The 26,708-nt window shown below is 40.2% G+C and overlaps 1 protein-coding gene across 2 annotated transcripts; it reads right to left on the bottom strand.

The window, feature by feature from the left end:
- Nucleotides 1-3,330: 3,330 nt before the first annotated feature.
- Nucleotides 3,331-26,142, bottom strand: LOC119744485 (sushi, von Willebrand factor type A, EGF and pentraxin domain-containing protein 1-like). Of its 2 annotated transcripts, XM_038220422.1 has the most exons (23): nucleotides 25,546-26,142; nucleotides 22,724-22,952; nucleotides 22,351-22,412; nucleotides 21,783-21,905; nucleotides 20,911-21,039; nucleotides 19,090-19,194; nucleotides 18,360-18,479; nucleotides 17,607-17,726; nucleotides 16,834-16,950; nucleotides 15,982-16,101; nucleotides 15,368-15,493; nucleotides 14,371-14,487; nucleotides 13,576-13,692; nucleotides 12,888-13,001; nucleotides 12,291-12,410; nucleotides 11,872-11,994; nucleotides 11,294-11,407; nucleotides 10,029-10,295; nucleotides 9,136-9,381; nucleotides 8,423-8,611; nucleotides 7,192-7,647; nucleotides 6,403-6,558; nucleotides 3,331-5,666 (listed from the first exon to the last, which is right to left on the bottom strand). In XM_038220422.1, exons 1-23 carry the CDS (start codon nucleotides 25,748-25,750, stop codon nucleotides 5,059-5,061), a joined length of 4,083 nt encoding a protein of 1,360 aa, XP_038076350.1. In that variant the 5' UTR covers nucleotides 25,751-26,142; the 3' UTR covers nucleotides 3,331-5,058. The 2 variants fall into 2 exon arrangements, with proteins under 2 accessions (XP_038076350.1, XP_038076351.1); XM_038220423.1 differs by lacking the exon at nucleotides 20,911-21,039.
- Nucleotides 26,143-26,708: the final 566 nt, after the last annotated feature.

Raw genomic sequence — 26,708 nt, 5'->3', positions numbered from 1 at the left:
TTTGTATACCGCTAGGGGCGACAATTATTGGTCGCCCCTAGTGGAAGTTCCGCTAGGGGCGACAATTATTGGTCGCCCCTAAAGGAAAGTTCCGCTAGGGGCGACCAATAATTGTCGCCCCTAGCGAAACTTCCACTAGGGGCGACCAATAATTGTCGCCCCTAGCGGTATTCAAAAACCCTAAATTTTCGACCCATTTTTTTCCTTTGGAATACCACATCTGTCCAGAAGTCGAGTTGGAATGTGTTATCAGGCCCCATAGGCATCTTCCCTGCAAGTTTCAAGTAATTTCATTTTTTTGCCAAAATGGAAAAAAATGCAAGGGGTTAGCCTTACATTTTTGATGAAATTCGGCGAAAAATGAGTTTTCTCCAAACTCTTCAGAAATTCGTCTGGATGCACGAGGAGACCAATAATTGTCGCCCCTAGCGGTACGCGCATTTTTGTATACCGCTAGGGGCGACAATTATTGGTCGCCCCTAGTGGAAGTTCCGCTAGGGGCGACAATTATTGGTCGCCCCTAAAGGAAAGTTCCGCTAGGGGCGACCAATAATTGTCGCCCCTAGCGGTATACAAAAACCCTAAATTTTCGACCCATTTTTTTTCTTTGGAATACCACATCTGTCCAGAAGTCGAGTTGGAATGTGTTATCAGGCCCCATAGGCATCTTCCCTGCAAGTTTCAAGTAATTTCATTTTTTTGCCAAAATGGAAAAAAATGCAAGGGGTTAGCCTTACATTTTTGATGAAATTCGGCGAAAAATGAGTTTTCTCCAAACTCTTCAGAAATTCGTCTGGATGCACGAGGAGACCAATAATTGTCGCCCCTAGCGGTACGCGCATTTTTGTATACCGCTAGGGGCGACAATTATTGGTCGCCCCTAGTGGAAGTTCCGCTAGGGGCGACAATTATTGGTCGCCCCTAAAGGAAAGTTCCGCTAGGGGCGACCAATAATTGTCGCCCCTAGCGGTATACAAAAACCCTAAATTTTCGACCCATTTTTTTCCTTTGGAATACCACATCTGTCCAGAAGTCGAGTTGGAATGTGTTATCAGGCCCCATAGGCATCTTCCCTGCAAGTTTCAAGTAATTTCATTTTTTTGCCAAAATGGAAAAAAATGCAAGGGGTTAGCCTTACATTTTTGATGAAATTCGGCGAAAAATGAGTTTTCTCCAAACTCTTCAGAAATTCGTCTGGATGCACGAGGAGACCAATAATTGTCGCCCCTAGCGGTACGCGCGTTTTTGTATACCGCTAGGGGCGACAATTATTGGTCGCCCCTAGCGGAAGTTCCGCTAGGGGCGACCACTATTGTCGCCCCTAGAGGAACGAGCGTTTCTGTATACCGCTAGGGGCGACAATTATTGGTCGCTTCCAGCGGAAGTTCCGCTAGGGGCGACCAATAATTGTCGCCCCTACAGGAACTTCCGCTAGAGGCGACCACTATTGTCGCCCCTAGAGGAACGAGCGTTTCTGTATACCGCTAGGGGCGAACAATAACGGTCGCCCCTAAAGGAAGTTCCGCTAGGGGCGACAAGTATTGGTCGCCTCTAAAGGAACTTCCACTAGAGGCGATCAATAATATTATTGTCGCCCCTAGAGGAACGATCGTTTCTGTATTTTCGCCCCCAGAGGCTGTACCTCTACGGGCGATATAACGGTTCGTCTGGATGCACGAAGAGTCCCAATCATTATTTAAAGACCCCTTCTTTTGAAGAGTTGGGCACAAATCATCAATTTTTAAAATGAAAAAAAAAACCAAGGGGTAAGCCTTACATTTTTGATGAAATTTGGCAAAAAAAATGGCTTTTCTCCTAACTCTTCAGAAATTCGTCTGAATGCACGAGGAGTCCCAATCAATATTCAAAGACCTATTTTTTTTAAGAATCGGGCCAAAATCATATTTTTTATGTGAAAACAAATATATTTGAGCAATTTATTAACCCTAAATTTTCGACGTATATTTTCTTTGGAATAGCACATCTGTCCAGAAGTCGAGTTGGAATGTGTTCTAAGGCCCCCATAGGCATCTTCCCTGCAACTTTCAAGCTATTTCATTTTCGCCCAAATTGGAAAAAAAATGCAAGGGTACTGAATGGTTAATGTTTTGTATTGATTGCACTTGTTTGTTTTTATTGTTTAATAATTTCTTTTGATATTCAACAGCAATGTGGTTTATATCGCGACCAATCACTAGACGAGATTTAAGTTGAATGAAATAAGTAATTCTTGAGAAATCCTTTCCACAACCTGTGTGTTGTTTTTGTTCCATGAAAGTTGACATTAAACAGAATTTTATTTTTTGGTTTATTTTTAGCGCCTTAATACTGTTTTGATTATGTAATTGGTAATACTTGACTATTTCTCTTGATATTTTAACAGACTTGTGTTAAATATTTTGATCAGTGATGAATGAAATGTTAATGACATACCACAGGTATTGTGTGAGTTATCGTCTGGAAAACGAGTGTCCTGGTGTCGTTCCATAAACGTTTACTTAATTCGGATTGATATTTTGTTGCGCTTAACACACTACATTGAGCTGGTTACATAATTTGTTTATTAATTGGTGACGATTCTTAATATTTTACATATTTGTGTGACATATCACGATCCATCACTAGAAAAGTTTTTAATTTAGTGCAACGGGTATATGTTGACTTATTGTCTGGAAACGAGTGCAATGTTTTTCTTTAGCTTTTCTAGGCGTTGACGAGTCTTCACGGTGGTGACCACTGTTAGTGTAGCGCGCCCTCATTGAGAGAACATTTTCGTCGGCTTCAATTCGTCTTGATTATTTTGTTCGGGCTATAATATTTTGTTTGACAATTTCTCTTAACAATCACCAGACTTGTGTTATATATCACAAACAAATAACCAGACCAAATTTACTCAATACATCAACATTTTCTGAAGTTATCTTAAGAAAACCAGTGTGTTGTTTTTGTTCGTAAATTGTAACTTTTTAGTTTATCGCAATTAACACAAGTTCATTGTTCTGGGTATATTATTTTTATCGTTTGGTAATTTCTTTTGATATTCTCTCAACAATCAACAGACTTGTGTTATATATCACAAACAAATAACCAGATCAATTGTTTGGGTTATGTTTTCATCGTTTGATAATTTTTTTCGATATTCAAAATCCGTGCGTGTTTTGTTAAGACCAATCAAATCAAGCAATTTCAATTGAATTCAGTAGATGTTTCTAGAATTAAGCTCTGAATTCTGAAAGACCCCCGCCCCCCCCCCCCCCCAAAAAAAATGGAGCTTGTTTAATGGCCGAAGGGTTAGATTTCACAACAGTAAACAACTGTTTGAAAACAAAGTAGTTTCGGAATTTTGCTTTTATTAAAAGATGATTCATATACTAAAAATATTTCTATAAAAATCAGCCTTAACGTTTGATTGTTGAGTAAGATATGCAAAGCTCACTGAAATATACATCAACCAACATACCAAATTATTTGTGTATGTACAATTCCAACTTTCAAGTCACACTGGAAAAAAAACGTGTAAAGTGTTCTACTTATTACAAAGTGATGCCACTTTCTACATACATGTACATCTTAAAAAGCATTTCAATAAACTTTATAATTTTCTCACGTAAAAATTGCTACCCAATAAACTATAATGATTAAATAAAGGAAACAGATTAATATGCATCATACAAAATGTATGCTTGTCTCCAATTGTGTTAATATGAAGAGCAAAGGTCAATTTATCTGTAATAGAAAGAAATGTTTTTTAAGTACAGACATTTTAGACACGTTTTACAAATTTTGCCGTGATACCATGCTTTTAAATTTCCCGGAAAAATAGAAAATTTCATTCGAAAAAAAAAAATGCTTGATTTATCCGAACTTTTTTTCTCTCGATGCATCAGCCGCATCAAGTTAACGTTAAAAAATGGTTTGCATAAAATATTTATGACAGCCAGGTAAATTTAATTTTGCGAGTAGCACAAGTCAAGAATGTCTTTACATCTTAGAATATGCGCTTATTGGATACTTCAGAATAAAAACCTATTGAACTCTTCAGTTTTCCATAAATTTGTATAAGAATACCTTACGCTAAATATTGTTTGTTGGAAACACCGTACAAGCAATTCACAGACAGAGTAAATGATTGTTTTGTGTAATAAAAAGCACATCTTGGTAAATTTAAATGTTGTGGAAGCGTACGATAAAAAAATTCTTGAAGTACATGTTCAGAATTTTAAAAATATACATATGTAAAAAGAGGTCACAGGTATTGTTACATTTCATTAAAAAATACCCAACCAATTCAGTTAAGATCTTCATTTTCAAGTCCCCATTTGTTGCAGTCACATGGCCCAGAGAACATTGAAATCATACACACTAGCTTTTAAGTCCCAGAAGTCTTTTCAGTTGAACTGTTTTTAGAAAGGTGCGCGAGGTAGCCTTGCAAAAATTCTTTTGCAATTTTTATGCAGTTATGTCTGATTCCTAAAATATTATAAACTGGCCCACAATATCCAATATATTGCAATAAAAGCAAAAGAAATTAAAAACTCTTGTTCACAAAGACCGTCTTACTGGCCAGCCAATAAGCTTTACTTAAAAAAAATATGTTACAAATGTTACTTCATATCAAATTTTAAAATGACAAATTCAGTTTGTGCTTAAATTTTACAAGAGTCAAACCTCTCTAAAAATTTGACAAGCACCACAAGGCTTGACTCGATGTATGAACGGTGGCTTTATCACTTGAAGAAATGATACTGGAAAGAAAATACAAATTATGACAATTGTTGGAGATATGTATGGTGTGTTTATGTATTAAACATAACAGCAGTTACTTTCAAAAGTTTGTAATATGTACATGTATACACTGGACAGTTTTTCCCTTATGTCTTCATGCTATACATAGTGGTATGTTTACATTTCTCTAAGTACGTATAAAGGTATGCAAGTACAAAATGTGTGCTTACGCCATTCGCATGTATTCCTGCATCTGTAGTTTCAACTACTTGGTTGCTTCTCTCAAACTGTTATCACCAAAGTGATCTGTCAATGACGTTGGTTTCTTCAGGATCAAACTTGGAATTTAGCCCTAGTGCCACCATTGGCAACACTCCCATTCAGGTGTGTGTGATCCGTAGACATGTTGGAATTATTAGTGTTGAGGCCCGGAGCTGGAGGTGCGGGGGGTGCGGGAGGAGGCGAAGGGGGTCCCCCGTTGAGCTGAGGTTCGGGCGGCGCGGGTGCCGAGACTGGTGGGGGTGGGGGTGGAGTCTCAGGCTCCAGATTCGGGGCGGACCGGGCGTTCAGAGTGGCGTAGTAATCGCTGTACTGGGACAGGCTTGGGATGCGCACCAGGTAGTCGGTGCTGCCGGTCCGCGACTGGTCGTCATCCACGATGTTCTGGTACGTGTTGTCGCTGTCAATGGACGGATCGCCGTGGAACTGCATCTCGGTCTCGTCTGTCTCCTCGTAGGCCTTGTTGAGGTGGGTGAAGTTGGAGAGCGGGCTCTCCTTGGACTCACCGCGGGATTCATGCGAGGGCCGGCGGGAACTCTTGACGATGCAGACGCAGGCTAGGATAACCAGGAGGAGGACAATCAAACCACCTGCTCCGCCCACTATGCCGATTAGGGTTGGCGTCCAGGGACCAGCCAAGGGTTCCTTGTCAATTGGCACACCTGGAAATGAAAGCAGATGACAGGTGCATAAAACATTTGTTTGGATGCAGATTAGGAAAATAATACATGCCACACACAGACGTTATCCATAATCCAATCATTTACTTCATTTTGCCGGAACAAACATGGATGTGCTCAGTCAAAGTTGGAATGGGGAATTTGAAATTCTGCATTCAGGGCACTCAAAAAGTTGTTATGAAAGTTTCATTTTGTTCAAGCAGCATTTGTGACCAAATGACACTCAGTGCCAGTTGATCTAAAATCAGGACTTTAAGTGTGAGTGATAAATATGGTTAGCCATAGTTCAACTATTTTTGCTCAAACTGATGTTTAATAGTTGACTATAACTGGACTAGTCTAGTTACAATATCTGTGCGCATCACCATGTACAGCAGGGAGCGAGAAGTTTTGTAACAAAAGGTTGACCATCCTTTCAATATCGCTCATCACTATAGTGGAATCCGGCGACCAGAATTACAAGCTTTTACTGCGGTGGTGACGCTCACGCGCATGCTGCACGCGTTTCTAAAGACAAGGTGCACGCGCATTTGGGTATTCCTATTGGTTAATGGAGCCCAGAGTGCGTGTGTAAAACCTTAGCGTGACTCGTGCTTGTGCCACCGCAGAAAATGGCTGCCATCGGATTTGTCTAATTTACTTCAGAAGTCAACCACTAGTCCACTATTAAAATTTGCAAATGTTTGACCTCAATATTAAGCAACATTATCGGACTTACAATGGTCTTCACTGAAGGCACCATTCTGCTGCGTTTCAGTCCCATCTGGACATGATGAACAACTCTCCTGCTCGGGTTTGTTCTGGTGCGTGTTGGTCTCGCAGTAGCTGCAAGTCTTTCTGACGGCATCGTGGTAGGTGCCCGGTGGACATGACACTGGAGAATAAACATTGTCAAAGAAAACTAACGGTCACTAAACATCTTGATAAATTTACAAAATAATGCACTCAATTTTTTTTTCTCTGTTTGTGCATGTTTTGCCAGCAAATACAAAGTGCATGCACTAACTAGAACTTGTATCACTTCAGAATATATCTCTCAGTGCAATAGCCGATTACAGAACAAAAAAGAAATTATGCAAATTTTAATGGGGTCTATGCAAAGAAGATTTTGAGAATTGAGGCTCAATTCTGAAAAAAATTTAGTAAGAGTGAAGTATTTTTGCAATGGCGGTTGGAGTAATTTAGTGACTACTTTGTGGACAATACTGAAACAATTGTAAAAAAAAACTGTGGTCATCCCTTTCCAAGTTCTGCACCAATGTTTGTTAAGATTATTTTCAGTACAGCTGTGCAAGAAAGTTGTTGCGTAAATCCTATGCAGGGCTTGTAATTTGATCACTGTATTGTGAAAAATCAGTTGTGAATGTTCATGTAAGGCTGTACTTCCACAAGAAAACTGAGGAATCCAGAATAATTGCTGATTTGTTTTGTTGTTGTTGGGGGAGGGATATATTATTCACAGTAATTTGGCAGAAAAATATCAAAATAGCCAGGGGCAATAACTTACAGCATCCGTTGGACTTTGTGACTTGGCCCGGTTTGCAATTCCAGGTGGTGTCAGACTCCCCCAGCGCCGTGGGTTCATTCATGATGGTTTCTCCCTCGATCTCGATGGACAGAGAACTGGTGGCTACCCCGGCCTTCACGTTGTCCACAGCCCCGTCCAGTCTCGCCTCGACATCCGCGGTGCTGTCATCCTCACCGGCAAGACTCGTAAGACCCAGGTCAACATTTAGGTCCACGTTTGCGCGCCTCCGGCGACCAGCGCCACTCCCGCTCCCACACTCCAGCTCAAAGCTGCAAGACATTCTGGCGTCGTTTGTTTCGCAGACCCCGAGCGCTTGTAGAGATTCGGTCAGGCTGTCTGCAACTGAGTTGTCGAAGTTGAGCGTGTTGCACAAAGCAGAGTCGATGCTGAAGCGAAGGGACACCACTTTACTGGCACTGTTTCCCGGTTTGTAAGCTGTGAACAAGAAACACAAAATAGCCATGTGTTTACTCTACGCGGTGATGACATTCTCCAGGCAGCCATACTATTTGTTTTCAATGGACTCAGTGCACAATTACACTCCAAATGATAAAAGCTGAAAACTGGTTCTTCTTACTCCATGCCAGATACACTGCACATGCAAATAAACATGTTTATCACGACAAGTTTTGCAACAGAAATGTAGATCATGAGGAGATGTGGAGAAGTTTTAACTAGGATCAATCGGGCCTTTTCAGACCTAGCATTTAAGCTATATGTGAAATAAGTGAAAAAGATCTCACTGGGTTTCAAACCCAGATCAACTTTTATATTAGAAGTTATGACTACTCCCAATTAGTCTATAAATCTGCTGCCTTGCGTTGGTGATTGAAATACTATTATTTCTTGTTGGATAACTAATTCTCCAAAAGCCATGGACATCTATGATTGTGCCTGCATGAAGAGAGGATGCTTTCTCTCGATACTGCCTAACCCATGTCTGGGAAAAAAAATTCACGGGCCTAGCTAAAGTGGCATCTGGCGACCAGAATTAGAAGCTTTAACTGCGGTGGTGTCATGCTCACGCGTATGCTGCATGCATTCTTAAAGACGAGGTGCGCACACATTTTGATATTTCTATTGGTCAAAGGAGCCCAGAGTGAGTGTGTGTGTACTACCTGAGTATGGCTCACACCTGGTGCCACTGCAGAAAATGGCTGCCGCCCGATTCGTCTATAAAAAGGTTATGATATTGACAGATTTGACTTACGGACACAGATATCTGTATTGGGCCTGGGCGTCCAGTAGGCAGGGCTTTGATGGACGCACATGTATTCATTGATGCCTACAGCGTTGCCGAATCCCTCATTACAGCTGACGGAACACGTCCTACTCTCTCCATCAGCAACGCAGGTTGATACTCCATTGTCGGGTGCAGTGGGTTCGGTGCAGTCAGATTCTAAATACAACCATTCAGTAAGTCAAAGCGTTTAGGTCAGGGTTTTCAAAATTAGTTTAAGTTCTGTCAGGTCTACTGGTATGGGGGAAATCGGAGATAAAGTCCGGCCTGATCAGCCATATTGGCTTGGAACAGTCTCATACTGTAATAAATAATCCTAATAATAGCAGGCATTTATATAGCACTTTTACACCACAACGGGGTATCAAAATGCTTTACAATTATAACTTCCCATGTTTCAACGGGTAAACACTACTGAAACCTTCTCCACTCCCTAGGGAGCATACACAGCTGGTAGGCAGCCATTTCGGCGCTCTTTGCCGTAATCAACCTCTCACAGTAACTAACTCTGCCCTCATAGGTACCCATCTACTCCTGGGTGGAGAGAAGCAACCATTGACAAGGGCACACGCAGCACCATAACCCCAGGCTGGACTCGAACCCACTACCTCCAGAATTACCCGCAGACAACAAATCCAATGCTCCAGACCACTAGGCCACGGCACTCCACAGAGTCGACTTACCCTTCTTGTTTACAACCACCTGGAAGCTACACTCCCCCTGGTTGTCGAACGTGTCCAGTGCCTTGACTATGACCGTGTGACTTCGTCCGGCGTCGAACTGAGAGCCGTTGCTTGGAGTGTACTGCAGTGGTTTGGTGATACCAAGATTGTCCATAGCGGTTGCCATAGGGAAGAAAACGGCAACGGAATTTTCGGCTGTAATGGTCGACATATCGGCTGGACACTGAACAGTGGGAATCTCATTATCTGCAGAAAGAACAATGGAGTATTATAAAACCATACCATATCCTTCAAAATCAATTGAGAGTTTGTGAAGGATTTAGGATTAGAGAAGGTAGATCTCAGCTACTATTACTTCAGGTGGGATGTGATGCTCATTGAAGAACGTTCCGTGAAGTTTCTACATCATAGAGTATTTATGAACACAACTTGTTCAGCTGGTGCCAGAGTGCACACAATTCTATTCCACTGATTCAGAATAGCTATTCACTGGAAGTCTTTCCATGCATCTGGTATACAAAACGGGTCGGATTCATTGGCATTACAGACAAATACTATCCGTGAGTCAGTCAGTCAGATAGATACGTAGGTGCAAAAAGGAAACCTACTCTCTCGGACCAGGGAAAAAACAAAAAAAGAAAAACAAGGCAATAATGATTAGGGAGCAGAGTGTGCAATGAGACAAAGAAGTTCAACAACACAATGAACAACCAGTCATGCTACTCTTGCACTGCTAAATGTGATTGAGAGAATTCCATTTGCCAGGCAAATTTTGTATAACAATAATGACGTCAATTCTCCAACCACAAAAACTTTCCTTTTTGCATTGAAGTAAAGAGCACAGTTGTGCCCATATTACAATGCTCATTAGACACGTAGACAAAGCACCTCACCTAAAATTCGTAACTTGAATGAACACGTGCTGGTCCTGTTCTCATTGTTCTCATCCACTGCTTGTACTGTGATGTCTTTGCCTTCCCTGTACTCCTCTGTGAACATGATGGTGCTGGGGAACTCCAGTTCGTCTGTCACTGTGATCGGTATCAGCTGGTTCAGATGGCCCCTTGCTGTGATAGACAGGTCAATGTAGGCGCTGTTTGAGCCCTGTTGTAGGGGATAGGATATCGCCAACCCGCTTGGGCATCCAGTCAAGGTTGGGTCTGTTGAGAAATTAAATCACATTTTGTTAGTTCAATTAAAGCACCGATCTGAGCTTGTGTTTTCTTCGCCGACACTGCAGGTGTGTGGGGGTTGCTTTTAAGCAACTTATAGTGCTTGCACTTTTCCCACTCTACTTTATTCGTTTTGTTTAATAACAATAATAATACTAATTAGAGTATTAAACAAAGGAATAGGGTAGAGGCACAATAGAAATCCTTGATTTACACCATAAAAATAAGTGCTAGCATGCTCACGTGTGACTTTTTACTAACGAACCAGACTAAAGCATGCACAGCACCCGATTTCATCAAACTCTTCGTAACTTACGATGCATCGCAGCGCTGCGACGCGTCGTATCTCAACGATGCGTCGCAGCTGCGACGCGTCCTGCGATCCATTTCACAAAACACGTCGTAAGTGCGACGCGTCGTAGGTGTATTTATAGCACAACTCGGTGACTGTTTTATGTCTTTAGTCAGCGTACAGTAAATAGTCGTCTGACATTCAACAAAGAGTCGTCGGATCTTAGCTCGAAATTTGTTAAAACGTAAAACAAAATGGCGGCCGTGCGATGCAATTTTGAAGGAAAACAAGCTCTCGTTGGACTGTTTAGCTACTTTGAAATTTCAACTCTAATATTTCGGTCTAATTCATAATTATTCAATGAATATTCTATTTACAACTTTACACACATTGCCTCGGTATTATAATCTCGTTAATGTAATGTTTGTGGCATAAAACTGGCTTAGAAATGACTCTTCTTATTTTGCGATGACCACTAGACACGTCGTAACTTGCGACGTGTTTTAAGCCGTTGTCAAGGAATTTACGACGCGTTCAACACATCGCAACTTTAGTGAAATGGAAGATACGACGCGTCGCGAGTTGCGACGTGTTACACGTCGTAACTTGAGTTGCGACGCGTCGCAGTGCTTCGTGAAATCGGGTGCAGGAATTCCCTACTTAAATTAAGAGGTAGTTTTAAAACTCTACTTACTTAAGGGTCTCTCACAGTGTTCCCCTGAATAGTCCGGTCCGCACACACACGTAGAGCCTTGGGCACCACTGATACATTGACCATCGTTGAAACATTCAAACACATCACAAGGATCTGTAAGCAATGCAGATGAAGTTGGAATGTTAAGAGTGACCCCCTTGGATTTGGCTTTCAAAATGTATTTTTTCTTAAAAAGTTCTCTCTCAAAGATCTCTGTAGGAGAACTGCAACTGCGTTTTGTACCCAATCAAGCACGCATTGGACATTGTTGAAAGTATTCCAAACGCGCACTTAGTGCTCGAAATGTGTTAGAAATACAACGCAGCTCATGCGCGTTATGCAAGTTGATGCTCAAACTGCTGATGCACGTGGCTGGTCCGTAGGAAATGACGTCATTCGAGAGAGACCTATTCCTCCGAATGTTATGCAACAGAACATCATTATTCACTATACAAATCCATTACTGATATTGGGGTAGACATTTGCAGAAAATGTTTTGATATAACAAAACTCCTAGAAAGGTATGTTTCAGGAGAATAGAGGGGACCAGTTTTTGGAGATAAAAACTGACTAATTACCTCCGTTGTAAATGGTACAATTCTCCCCACTGTAGTCCTTGCCGCAAGTGCAATTCCAGGCAGTGTCTGGGTCCAACAAGATAATGCACTCGCTATTGACGCATGGATCAGGCATGCATGGATCTGTAACAGTAACAAGGAATACATTATTTCTATATCGTTGGTTAAACCACTGGGTTGAACCAGTGACGTATCACAGATAACTGTTGCAACCCGAATGGACGTCTCGGGTGTACGTGCACTGCAACAACCATATACATCACTTTGCAGAGGGGGAGGGGGGGGGGGGGGACCAAACGCCCTTACTAACAACAGTTTGATGGATTCTTCAGGTGATTAATACAATGTGATACAATGAATTACTAGTGCTAAAATGATGATCGAAAAAAAAAATGAACAAACATTGGAACACTACTTACTTGTGTATATTTCACAATTGCTTCCTGAGTAGATTGCCAGGCAGTCACATTGGTAGCTGCCGTCCCCTAATGGTCTACAAGTGCCCCCATTTCGACAAGGGGTCCCACTACAAGAAACATCTGATGAATGAAAGCAACACATCGGTGTAATGTTACCAATAACCCGTGATTTGGATTGTGAAATTTGAATTGATTTTCACACCAAACCTTGACTCCAACTTTTGAAATCTGCAACCCTCTGAAAAAAAGGCTTTATAAGGTTTTTTTTTTTGCACAGATCAGCAGTGAAGATTAAAGTTTCCCAGTCTCTGCACAATGGACTATGAAAGGTGGCCGGAGCCAGCAACTCATTTAAAATTGAAAAATAATCATTTCGTAACTAAACATGTTTTCTGGGGGTCGAAGTGTCCACAGTTCTTTTCAGTACCTCACAAATTCACAAAAGAGATTTGGTAAATGGTTCAACTGTAAAGTCTGTCTAATTCAAAAGTGAAAAACCTTTGTCTGTAGCTGGCAAAAAGCAACTGAATCTTTTCGGGGTGAAAACTCAAAAATTGCGCAGACAGCTGATTACGTTACACTGTTACAATGACTTACCGAGTTCACAGTAAGTTCCAGCTAGGCCATCTGGGCAGTCACACCGAGTGAAACCCTGGCCAATGTAACTACAGGTGGAACCACCAAGGCACAGATCGTTGAGTTCACATCCATCTGTCAAGGTCCAACAACAACATTGATTGAAAACGCCTTTCAACAGAAACTATAGGATTATACGAATGAACTCTGTTCGGAAAAAATTCCATAATGGGCCACCACTCATATTCCCTAATATGACCTGAAGCGTACCAAAAGTTGTAAATCTGATAAAAAAAAACACCATAGACTTTGTGCAGGAGGTCTGAGTGGTGGTCCAGTATGGAATTTTTTCCCTCTGTTAAGTGCCCCTTCAGCTATAATATGTCCATAGCAAATATGGGCGCAATATTTAAAACAAAGAAATATAAATCATAACTTGTGCAAGTCTAGAGGGTTCAAACCTAAGCCCCAACAATGAGGCCCGTTGCCAAGGGGGGGGGGGGGGCGCCTTGTGGGGCCAGACCTCCTTGGTGAGCAATTGGTACCCAATGGCAAAAGCCATACATGTATTTTTGTATTGTTTATGGTGGTGGGCCCCCTAGTTGGTACTATGACCCCCCCCCCCCCCCCCCCCCAATGCTCAGGGCCACCCAAACTTCCACAGGAATTTTTTTCACTGACATCTTTAAAACTTTGTTCAAGTACTCACTTGCATATTGGCAGTACGGTCCATCGTAAGACGGCGCACACTGACATGTGAATGCTAGCTGGTCACTGCGGGGTATGCAGGTTCCCCCATTTTGGCAGTCGGCCCCAAAGCAAGCACCTAAAAAGATGAAGAAAAAAAAAAGAAATCATGAAGAAACTTAATTCAAAATGGTTGCAGTGGAATGTAGTAAGTACAATATAATTAGGGCCCAATTACATAGCTCTGTTTAAGGCAATTGGCCAAAAAAGTTGTGCTTACTATAGAAGAACATTGTGCTAACCTTAAGCACTATTTCACAGCGTGGATGTGCTAATGGTTGGGTGCAGATTGTCACTAAGTTAAGCAAATTCGTCCTCTGAGGTAATTAAGCGTGGTTTTGCTGTGCTTACTGCTTATGATCTCCACAAAATACGTGGAGCTTCTGTTAGCATAAAACTTGTGCTTAGCAGCCGTTCACAAGTCCTGTCAAATGTAACAGGGATGATTGAACAATAACAAAAAGATGTCTTTATTGCAGTTCGTTGGAATCGCTTGTGAATTTGCGACCAGAGGACTTGTGATGGACTAGTGATGGCCTTGTGATGGACTTGTGATTGACATGTGATGGACATGTGATGGACATGTGATGGACATGTGATGGACTTGTGATGGACTAGTGATGGACTAGTGATGGCCTTGTGATGGACTCGCGATGACATGTGATCCATCACAAGTACCTTAAATACAACCCTGATCGATTCCCATGTTCCAGGGCCGTCTGATTTTCATAAAAACAAATTAAACTTGTGAACCAACCTCGATTCTGACAGTTGGACCCAAAAAACTCCGCCGGACACGTGCAGGTATATTCCTCCCCCGACCCCGGGGTACAAGATGCACCGTTCATACAGGGGTGGGATGCACAGGGGTCGTCTGAATAACAAAGAGACAAAGGAAGAAACAAAACAAATGATGTCATCTACCAACACAACACATACCAAGTTTTATGACCCATATGCAGTTGAAACCTTCATGCCAATTTCAGTATGAAGCGAACTTCTCAGGTTAATGGTGAGTGACACATTAATGCACCTACTATTGTTGACATTGTGAAGTTCATTTTCATTTCACTTCTAAGTTAAGCATAAACCTGCCTAATGTGGCAGCTAAAATGCAACACTCTCTTCTCACTGTATTCATTCTGGATGAAAACCAGTAGCTTAATCAGGCTTTGGGTCAAGGGGGGCAAAATTGGTACATTTCTGAAGATTGGCCATATTTTATATTTTTTTTTCGTTTATAAACCTTGGAAAAAAGGAAGGGAATGTATGAAGTTTCATTTCCTGAAATAAGTGGTAAAATGTCGCTGGGGGAGTGGGGGTTGGGGGGTTGGGAATTCACCCTTCATGATCCAGCCCCCCCCCCCCCCCCAACTGGATAAGCCACTAATGAAAACTATTTTTTTTTAAAAGATAAAAACACAGCACTCTGCACTCTTTTGGGACTAAAATTAAAGTTTATGGTCTCAAGTTTATGGCCTCTGACTAGTGCCCTTGGAACAAGGATTTTGACAAATTGGGGAATATAGGGCTGGGTAGCTCAGATGGTAGAGCACCAGAACGGCCATCCGGAGGTCACAGGTTTAAATCCCGCTCCAGTCAATTTCTTTATTTGACCATAAAATAATTACACCTAGTCAGTTTCCCTATGTGGCTTTAGAAAACATCAATTATCTTTTGGGTACCATACCCAACATCATTGACACACAACATTTTCATTACAAATAAAATATTTTTGTTTTTATGTGACTTACCAAGAGTTTCGCAGTCCATACCACTGTAGCCGCTAGGACACTGACAGAAATAGGAATAACCTGACGACCCTTTGAAACATGTGCCTTCATTCATGCATGGTGTGACTGGCAGATCGCAAGGGTGAACTGAAATAGAAATAAAGAAACTTGGCAATATTCCTTGACTCCCTCAGTACTCCCACGTAACACCGTAACCATCGAGCCACAGCGCTCCAGAGCATTAAAATGTTCTTGGTTCTTGGTTGGTTCTTCTCCTAAATACTCCACGTGGGAGTTTATACAGGAGGCCAGAAACACCGGGGCAAACCCCTTCTCTTAACGATAAGTGTTTACTGGGTTCTTTTACGTGCATTTATACAACACACGGGACCTATGGCTTAACGTCCCATCCGAAGGACGAAGCAATAATGGTTAAGTGCCTTGCTTAAGAGCACAATTGTCCGCCGGCGGGCTCAAACCCACGTCATTGTTGCCTCTGAAACACCAGAACGTGAGTCCGGTGTTCTTAACCGCTAGGCCATCACACTCCATTCTAGTGCCTCCTTGAATAATGAAGAAAAACCCCTTCAACAGAAATGCCTCAACTGATTTTCATGATGTATTTGGTGTCTCACCTCTCGTTTGGCAGACGTCTCCGATGTAGTCTGACGGGCACTGGCACATGGTAGCCCCATTAGTATCACGAAAGCATGTGCCACCATTCATACACGGGCTGGCCTGGCATGGGTTGGTAGCTGTACAGAACACAAGGAAAGTCAAAATGATGGCAACATATTTTTTACTGTTCCTACATATATGGATTCGATTAGTAGTTTGCCGACACAACAAAATCAAATTTGGGAATAACCTCAACCACATGGATCATTATGCCATCAAGCTACATGAGTCGTTTGATGGAAATTTTCATTTGGAGATACAGGCCAAAATAGGGCAACTTCATCACATCACTTCATCACATTTCTTGGTGTTCCGACTTCCATAATTATTTAACTAAAGGTGGTATCAGCATGCAGTTTTCACAGAAGTAATGCTGAGATTGTGCTCTCATTTTGTGCTCTTTCTAAATCTGTAATAAAAAATGTTTTGACCGGGGTCGACAAACGACTTATTTAGCTTGATCGCATCACATTTATAATTGTAATGTCCTGGTGGCGCAGAGGTACTTTTTTCATCTTCCACATCAGAAATCCAGATTTGAATTCCCAATTTTTAAATTTTTAGTACATGTAGTGAACAGTAGAAATAAGTTACCATAAAAACTACTCTGTGTAAGAAATTAAAAATGCATTGCATTGGTATCATATTAATAGAGCTACATGATGATATTCTTTTCCAAATATGCATTATCCTATAAAAAAATAAAGAAAACATATTTTGCAGCCAGTTGGGGGTAGATATAGTCACATATCACATCATCATAATCTCTACGAATTCTCTCAATGGTATGCATATACTTAATTACTTACTTGTTTCGCAACGCTCGCCTTCGAAGCCATCAATGCAAGAACAGGTGAAAGCCTCTGTGTCGCCAACCTGGTTGCAGGTGCCACTGTTTGCACACGGGTCAGCTCGGCACGGATCAGCTGTGCACAAATAATGGGTGTTACGATAAGTGACTAAAATACTCCACCGCTGTGCAGAAAATCAATGACACACTCTTTTTAGCCTGTTACAACCGTCAAAGTCAATCAAGTCCCATGTTAAGTAATAATGGCTGAGTTATTCTGAGGCCCATCGCTAAAGGGGGGGGGGGGTGTCGAGGGCCAGCGGGTCGGGCCCACCCTGGCGAGCAACTGGCCCCCCATCGGCAAAAATCATAAGCGTAATGATTATCTACATGTATGTTTTTTCTTGTAGTGTGCCTCCGGTCCCCCCTCCCCCAAGCTGGTACTGAGGCCCCCCTAATGCCCTGGAGCTGGCGACGATGCTGGTTATACCTCCCTAAATCCTCAACAATCCTAAATTACAATACAAAAAGCTGTTGGAATTTGTGCACACCTGGAAGAGTAAGGCTTATCAGGAAGAGTAAGGTTATTAGCATGGGCACAGCCATGCAGTGTTATCATTGAGTCAATTACTATTAACAATGTCCCTTCAATTGCAACAAAGGCATGTCTTTGTTACTGTTCACCACTTGTTACTTGTGACTGGAATTGTGAAAGGACTTGTGATTTTACTAATGAAAGGACTTGTGATGGACTTGACTACAACACTGCAGAGGTAAAATTTGATGACTTACCGGTTTCACAGCGACTGCCTGTGTAGTAGACATTGCAATAGCAGTAAAACATCACGCTGCCAGGGGGATTGCTATCAAAGCATGTGCCGCCATTCAAGCAGGAATCAGCCTGGCAGATCACTGTCAACAAGATAGATCAAGGGAGGGTTTAGAATCTATACAGCAACACTCTCTAAGTATATATTAAAAAAATATAACAACCACAAGGGCAATCTGAAACAAAGGCCTCATCCCTCTTAATGTAACCTTATAGCATGGCACAAACAAAACACAATAAAAATCGGTCCAAAGAACTTGATGTGGCTTGTTAAGTGTCTAAAAAGCCAAAGGAACGTTATTCTTACATTTTACATTTAAAGTTTGTGGCTTTGAAGGATATCTGTGACCTGGTTATGTGCCTATAAGCTTGGTATACAAATAAACCGTCATGGCTGAACATGAAAATGTTTAAGGCACGACGTAAAAGAACTACTGGACAACTTCTTGCCTCGTGTTCCTAGATTATATAAATGGTGACCAGCACTCCCGAACCACTGAAATGTCCTTGTTTGTCCTCCTTATGTATTGTTCACATGTAGAGTGGATCCACAGTACAAAATTGTTTCTACCGCAGTCTTTTAACAGTTGAGGTACATCAGTATCAAATCTAATGTTATTGAATTGGTACTTTTTTATGCCTCGGTCACAAAGTTGTTGCTTGCCAATATAAAACTAAAAACAAGCGAGGGCGCTTTACACGGCATATGTACTTACAGCTGGTTCCGCAGTCATCCCCGGACCATCCGAAGGCACATATACACTCATGTCCTGTGGCCGTCGCAAGGCAAGAGGCACCGTTCAGGCAAGGGTCGGGATCGCAGGTGATGATCTCGACTGTAAAAAGGCGGGAAAAATAACACCCACATGTACTTCAATGACAAACAGTGGTTATTAACATCATGCATGAGCACAATGATATCACCTGATCAGGAGAAATGAGTTATGTGTAACGCATTAAATCAGAGCTATGAGCAAAATATTAGCACTCGGTTGTAATTATTTATTAATCCTGTCTCTTTTCCTTTCATCCTATTTTTTTTGGCCATGAGTCATTGTAATGACAATTTTCAGGAAAATTAAACTTGAATGTCCTCTGTTCAGATTCAAGTTGCGGTCCACATGTTTCAGTTCCACTGGTCAGGGCACGAATCACATATTTTTTTGGGGCTGATTTTGGCTGCTAATTACAAATTTTTCTCCTGCCTATACACCAATCAAATTGCTAAGTCTACAACTTTCCAGTTTTGCAGAAAGACAGAAAGTGTGTTGTTGCCCCCAAAAGAGTAAAATACATGTATGGTACGGGATACACAAGATTGTACATGTACGTCAATCAGCAAAACACACTTTTGCCATTAAATAAAAACCTATTAAAGACGTATCTTGTCTCAAACTTGATTTGAAGAAAATTGGATTCCTTGTCGATAAACCTGTTCGGACTTACATTCACAACGGGCTCCGTGTCGGTCCGAGGGGCAGAAACAGGAGAACGTGTCACCCGCTTCTCGGCAGACGCCGCCGTTCAGACAGGGGTTTGGTGAACATGCAGCTACAAGCCATAACACATGCAAACTAAATTAGCAACTGACAATCTAAGTTCATGAAATTATTGAAAAATTGTGCATATATAAGGTCCACTGGATCTCAACACGGGAAAGTTTTGGATATGTTTTTTGTTTTTTTACATCAATTCCTGTTGAAAAATCATGTTGAAAATGTCTGCCAAAAATTCCAGTACATTATTTGCTCATGTTTAACTACACAACCAAGTATTGTGCTTTGATTTTACGATAGTACATTATTCCCAGTAACTGACTACAGTTAAGTGCAATATTAGGCAGGGTTGTCATAGTATAGGCAAGCACATGTCAGCTAGGTTATGCAAGCAAATTGCACAGGATATCCAAATTTCTTTCAACCACTGGCAATATGGCAGGGCGGTGGGTGGTGGGTGGGGGAGTGGTGCTAGGTGGGGAGTGGTGTGTCAGCATGGTGTCTGCCTATCACAAACACACATTTCTGCATCCACATAATACAACCTTGCAATACATGCACGCAAACAGTGGCACTAACTAAATAGGGAACAAACGAGATCCAACCACAAAACGAATTACTTTTGTTTTAGGGTTAACAGGGATGGACAATTTGAAAAAAATTAAATGTAGAAACAGAAGCATGTCAACAATGCATACACATAAATGATAATGCAAGTTATCAAATATATACTTCCCAACCCTTTTGTTTAGCTTGTATTCTTTCTTCTTATTTAATAACCATAAAGGCTATTTTGTGACAAAAATATGTTACTGTTTCAAAAAGGAAGGGTGGTATACAATAATAAAAAAAAATTGGGCACCACTTTTGTTTTTTTTAATTGCTGGGGGAGTTTGGTTGATTTTTATCTTACATAGCAATCCTGTGTAGCACTTTTTCATGACTGTGCTAATGTTGGCACTGTTAATCAACGGGTGAAACATTTTTCTAGTATATAGGCTGAACTAGTAATAAAACGGATCAGTCTTCACTATCAAACTGGTTTAACTAAGTAATGATCAAGTGGGTGTTTGGTGGATTCTTCATTAGTCTAACATGTATTTACATACATGTATGTACAAGTACAAATCGTGTGAATATGAAGTACAGTTCAATGGCAGATGTACTGTTTTCTAAATGTTGTGTGTTAACTTGCTTTAGTAGACAGAGTTGGGTTCTTTAATGGCACTGGTGTTAAGTGTACATGTGATGCAATCTTGGTCAATCTTTCACATGGTGTACAAAATTATTTATGGGGTTTCTATATTATTTAATGACTAAGCTCTTTAGGACCAAAATATTGGATAAAATGTAATGTTGGCAAAACAATGTGCAGAGGAAATACAGTTGTTCGAAGACATAAAACAAAAACCCAAAATGATGTCAACATTTATTTATATAGAGGAAAAACAAATAAATAAATATTGCACTCCAAAATAGTTCTAGGACCGTTTCGGAAAATTTCCTAGATGGCATCACATTTGCGTGGGTTCTTGGCTGCTGCGAGGGATGTGAAGCAGGGTAACTCTAGGGAAACTCTAAAAATCTATAAATGCTTTGGAAATCTATGAATGATTTAATGATAAGACTTGTAATGGCTTCTGTATGATCAGCATCAAAGAGTAAACCAAATGACAGGAGTGCCATGCACATGCAAGCAGACAATGTATTAACATGCAACACCAAGAATGTAAATTAGTCCCATCCCCCTGATGTGATGGGCTCGTCTTACCAATAACATTTTCACAATGCTGGCCGCTATAATGGCCAGTACACAGGCAAGTGTAGTGTGCCGCTGATGTGGCACTCCTAAAGCACACTCCCCCATTTAGGCAAGGACTGGGATTGCACGGGTTTAACGCTGTGAAGGGAAATTAACGCAAATATCATTGGTTGGCTACTGGCACAATGGCTGGTGTGGAAATTTTTTTCAAAGATGTCTATAAAGGGCTGCAGAAAACTACCTAATGGTAAATTTAAACAAGGGAAACCCAAGCACTATTTCTACCAAGCACCCACTTTTAGGTTACCGACATGTGAAGTTGCCGCAGCTTTTTGCACATTCGATTGAAAGATATAGACATGCGTTTTGTGCCACTTGCAGGCACGCACTAGCCTGCATACCTTCCCTGCTCTAATTGTTAGTAGGCAACATGAACATAGCATGTATACCATTCCAGTGTTTTGAACATTATCCATATTTTTCAGAACAAACATGGGAGTGCCCAGACAAACTCTGTTCCGTGAAGAGCATTCTAAATTAATTACAGAACTTCAAATTCTGCATGTGACATTTCAAAATTGACTGTGTTAGTTCATTTCATTCAAGAAATTTAGAAATTTAAAGTCAAATTTTCATTCACTACTGTTATCGACTTAACAAGCTCAAAGTAAATCATAAACTATGGTGAGTGAAACTATTGAACGACACACAAATAATCGCAACCGAATTGTGTTAACATATTACCAAATTGATTTGCACCTTTTGAGAAGCAGAAAGGGAGTTTCCGTAAATCTAAAAACATTTCTCCTTTGTTAATTCAAAATTGTACAGTCTACATAGATTCTCAATAAAACAAGTTGAGTGCATCATCGAAGACTCACTTTCACAATTGGGGCCCATTTCGCTTGGTGCTGTGCAACCACAGAAGTAGGATCGTTTGTCGCTGGCCCGGTAACACGTCCCACCATTGAAACAAGGCTCTGATAAGCAGACATCTGGCAAAGCTAAAATCAAATCGAATGAAAAGTTTTACAAATAAAGGAAAAAGATTTTTAAAAACATATGCATTATCACTTGAAGACAGTTTCTGGTTACAATTATAGAAGAAAATACACACTGCTTGCTTGTCTCCTGAAAGTGCAACAAAAGTTCAATTTCCACTCCATGCAAAAGACAAATATTATGTCAATTTTCAAGGAGAGAAATCTTTTGGGACTGTTCCATTTCTTCACAAACTTGGCTTGTTTTATGTGTAGATTTTTATCAATGGAAAGAGTCAAAAACAAATTATAATCTACATCAATCTGACTGGTAAAGTTTTGATTTTGGATCGTCCAAATATTTTCAACTATCAGGAGTATATGTGATGCATGAGTGATTTTGTCAAGATTCAACAATATAAATTGCAAATGCAAATTAGCCAAACACGATTAATAATGCTACAATTACCTGTAATGACTGAAGATCTTAGTTGACTCCAGAATATTTCTCTTGTGTATACAACTGTCGCTCTGTAAAACAAAGTTACAAATAAATGCTAAAATCTAAGAACCAAAGTCAAACAATGGAAAGTAAGGTTTGAAAGAAAACCCATCTGCATTTTCATGATGAATGATGATTCACCAATCACCGTTTTATTGAAAAATTGGTCAGATTACACAAATCCCACTTACACGTCAAGATTTTTCGGATAAATTTCTTGGTAAACCAAATTGTTATAATAACTCGTTTTCGTGTTACAAAAACTAACGATTCCATTTTTCTAGACAATCACAGTTTTACCATATTTCGTTCCCTAATATTTGCCACAATTTACACTTACACAAATTCAATATCGCCGAGGGCATTGCTAGGGGCCGTCCATTCCACTGTAAGACTGTTCTTAACGTTATTGTTAGCATGTGTAACAGCATCATCGGCACTGGAGCAGTTTAACGGCTGATATCCGTCAGGGATGTTACTGAAGACACCCACTGGAGTATCCGTGTCGACTACTCGGGCTTGTAAGAGGACACCCTTAAATGTGACCGATCCTCCTGAAGAGACAGTAACTACAAAGAAATATAAAAGTTATCACTGTGTTAGTGTAGTCGACACCAAATGGTTTTTGAACAGGGACGCTTTCCAATTCTCTGGGCTTTAAAGAGTGTGCCAATAAGAAAGTTAAAAATACTCTTAGGCTATAGGCAAAGTAGCAAAAAGATTCTGTTTGTTATTATGACTTTACATAAGGTGACCCAAAAGAGTTTACTGACAATTTACACACATATTAAATGTGTGTAATGCACACATACTGAAATTTGTATCCTTGTGGAGACATTTCTTTGTTCTCCTGTACCAAAGTTTTCGAGTTTGAAAGTACAGTTTCAAAATGCTCTTATTTTAACCAGAATTAATTTCCTTGGCTGAAATTCGGACTTAATATCCCTTTTTATCAAACTCTACCATTTGCGACAAATCAACATACTTGCACCTTGGAAATTCCTATTTTTTTGAGTAAAATCCACATATCTATTTCGTGAAAACTTTGTGGAGACGTATTCATGTATAGAAATTGCCCTGTGGAGACGTATACAATCTTTTGTTCCCTGTTGTGTGCTTGTCTCCAGAGGGCACGGTGTATCAGATCAAACTTACTGTTTGCAACTACAGAAAAGTACCAAACATTAATTTATGTTTTTTAATTAATCTATTTCGATTTGCTTACTTGAATATTTGTTCATTAAATCAAGAGCATTTTAATGCATGCACATCCAATCTGTGGAATCGCATTAACTGTATCACATATTTAGAGCATTAGTTAGTGCTACTGGATGTACTGAAGAAAACCAAAAATGTTACTTTCATTATCCATTGAGAATCTGATCACTGTATAATATTTCATCATCGACTGAGAATCTGGTAAATATTAAAACAAAAAAACGTTCAAAATTCCTTCGGATTTCATCAATGCCTGAAAAGTGCAAGCGTACTTTCATTTTCTCAAAATCCCCAAAATTTCTCAAATCAGGAAAATCCCAAAACTTCCTGAGTACAAAGGAGTGGTACACACATAGAATGTGAAAAGAATTTCTTTTGGAAATATACAGTTTGTGACGATTGTGTTTTTTTGTGTCGTTTCAAAATTCCTCCAGGTTTCATCAATGCCTGAAAAGTGCAAGTGTCCTTTTATTTTCTCAAAGCAGGAAAATCCCAAAAATGTCTCAAAGCAGGAAAATCCCAAAAATTCCCGAGTACAAAGGAATGGTACACACATACATGTAGAATGTGAAAAGAATTTCTCTTGGAAATGACAGTGCTGGCCACAGTTCTGTACATGTATACAATTTTGTGACGATTGTGTTTTTTTGTGTCGTTTCAAAATTCCTTCAGGTTTCATCAATGCCTGAAAAGTGCAAGCGTACTTTCATTTTCTCAAAATCCCCAAAATTTCTCAAAGCAGGAAAATCCCAAAACTTCCTCAGCACAAAGGAGTGGTACACAAATAAAATGTGAAAAGAATTTCTTTTGACAATGACTGTGCTTGCTACATGTACAATTCTGTGCATTCACAATTTTGTGACGAATGTTTTTGGTGTCGTGGTAAAAAAAATCCCTAACGGTTCACTGAACCCCCACTGACTCAGTGCGTGATGTATTGTGACTGTGACTACGTCACTTTCTTCTTTTGTGTGCCTTATTTGGTTAACCTCTTTAGAAGTTCTGATATACACTGCACAAAATTATTTTTTTATAAAGGTAAAAAAGATAGATTCGACACGAAGGACTTAAGAAGCCATTTATCAATATCTGAAGTGTTACTCTGAAAAATGTCACTGATATAAGACATATCAATTTTATTCATCATGTGCCATCAAGAGGACAGATGCCAACTCATTAAACAACGGTGCAGATAAATCAATGTTCATTATAAATTTGTGAATACAGAACATAATGCTACAGAACATAATCCCATCATCAGAAGAAATTGAGTGAAAAGAATGTAGCATCTTTGATGGTTGTGTACAACTCTATTGGGAGTTGTGACATTTTCTTAAAGTATTTTTAAACCAAATTCGAAATGTTTCTCAGTCCCCAAATCATGTTCTGTCAACATAGTTAACCGCAATGACCAAACATCCTTAAGGTTATGAGAAGTAACATCTGGATCATTATACCAAATTTATTCAATGTTGACTCGATACCAGTTAATAATATAAACTGATTTCTAAAATTACAATACATGTCCAACCATGGAGCAAGGAATTGCTCCATGGTCCAACAGAAATGGGAAAGATATCACTTTGGTACCCCGTAGCACAGAATATGCAAAAAGAGTATTTTTTCCTCTCAAATTTTGCAGAAAATCTATTCATTTTACATGCATACCCTTCTGAAGTTAATACCACAAGGAGGGCAAACAAAGTAACATCGTAACCATGTACACTTTTGATACGGGACTGTAAATTTCAACATTTCCTTAGAAAGTTTGTCTACTATGATCGAAACATTTGTTCTAATAAAACATATCGTATTTTTAATCCGTTTTACAAAATTGTCACAACAAACATTGTCCAATTATTGTTATAAATCATTTTGAACTATACTTCTTGCTGCATCCGCATCGAATGCGAGTTTCATTAAAAAAAAAACAATAATATTTACCGGTTATAACTTGTTCCGTTGTGAAATCCGTGGTATCGGCTGTGACGGTGAAAGGGCTCGTGTTTGCGGCCTGGCTTGGAACGCCGTGATTAGGGAGCATGGACACGCAGGCAGTGGTAGGAGCACCGTTGGGACGGCTCCAAACTCCCGTTATAATCCAGCACAAAAACACCCCTAAAAATACAGTCCTAGACACAACAGCCATGGTTGATAGTAACAAATATTTCCAGTTCAGCGTTTGTTATCGTTAATGAATTTGGCGTTGAGAGAATTCCTGGTTACCTAACGATGTACACAAAATTGCTCCGTGCACGGGCGTGTGCACCAATTATCAACAACAGGTGATTTCGATTTTTTTGTGGCCCGCCGTTTAGGCGTGGTCCTTTTATTTTCCGCAAGGCAAAGCTCGGTTTTTCCTAATGTCACTCGAATTACGAAGCACAGATGTCTGCTGATATATTCCACTACGACATTCGTCTATAAAAACCACGAAATCCCTGATTCGGACGGCCAGAAAAACTCGGATATACCCGGTAAGTTTCCGGCGCGCATTCACTCTCGCTGCTTGATGAGGAATATATCGCGCAGGGAGTTCCGATCTATTTTATTGGTGAATTTTTCTTCTGTTAGTAACATTTGAATAACAAAAGGGTTCACAACAATAGGTCTATTGACATTTGCCCAACCGTTGCGGACACGTCATAGGTAAATCCCTTTTTTAACGGAGGCGCCCTTTATTCTGCTGAGCACTTTCTACAAAGAATCATGACTAAGCGAGGGAATACGCACTCGTGACTTGGTTTTATTTATTAAGGTGGCAACCGGCTGCCTACGCGTAAATAAAAGGTAAATATTTCTTGCCATTCATGTTGCACAAAAAGACATTCCGGTGATTATGACGCAGTTCGTCCCAAATATGGTGGGGTTTCCCTGACTTGATGCCTGCAATGCAATGGGCATACACGATTAAATATCACCAATTAATTTACCTAATTTCGTTAATATCTTTACAAAGTGAGGGGTTATCTTAACAAAATAACATCAAGTCCAGGATTTGAAACTCGAAATTTTAAACTGAAAAATATAATAATGAAATGTTTGAAACAATAATAGTACGTACGCGAAGCCAAACCGAAGCTCTAATCATTCAATCACCCAAAATT

This window comes from Patiria miniata, unplaced genomic scaffold (genome assembly GCF_015706575.1).
Source record: "Patiria miniata isolate m_02_andy unplaced genomic scaffold, ASM1570657v1 HiC_scaffold_7, whole genome shotgun sequence".
NCBI classification, from domain to species: domain Eukaryota; kingdom Metazoa; phylum Echinodermata; class Asteroidea; order Valvatida; family Asterinidae; genus Patiria; species Patiria miniata.
The sequence above is the reverse complement of the archived record's forward strand: the minus strand, read 5'-3'. Positions and strand labels throughout refer to the sequence as shown.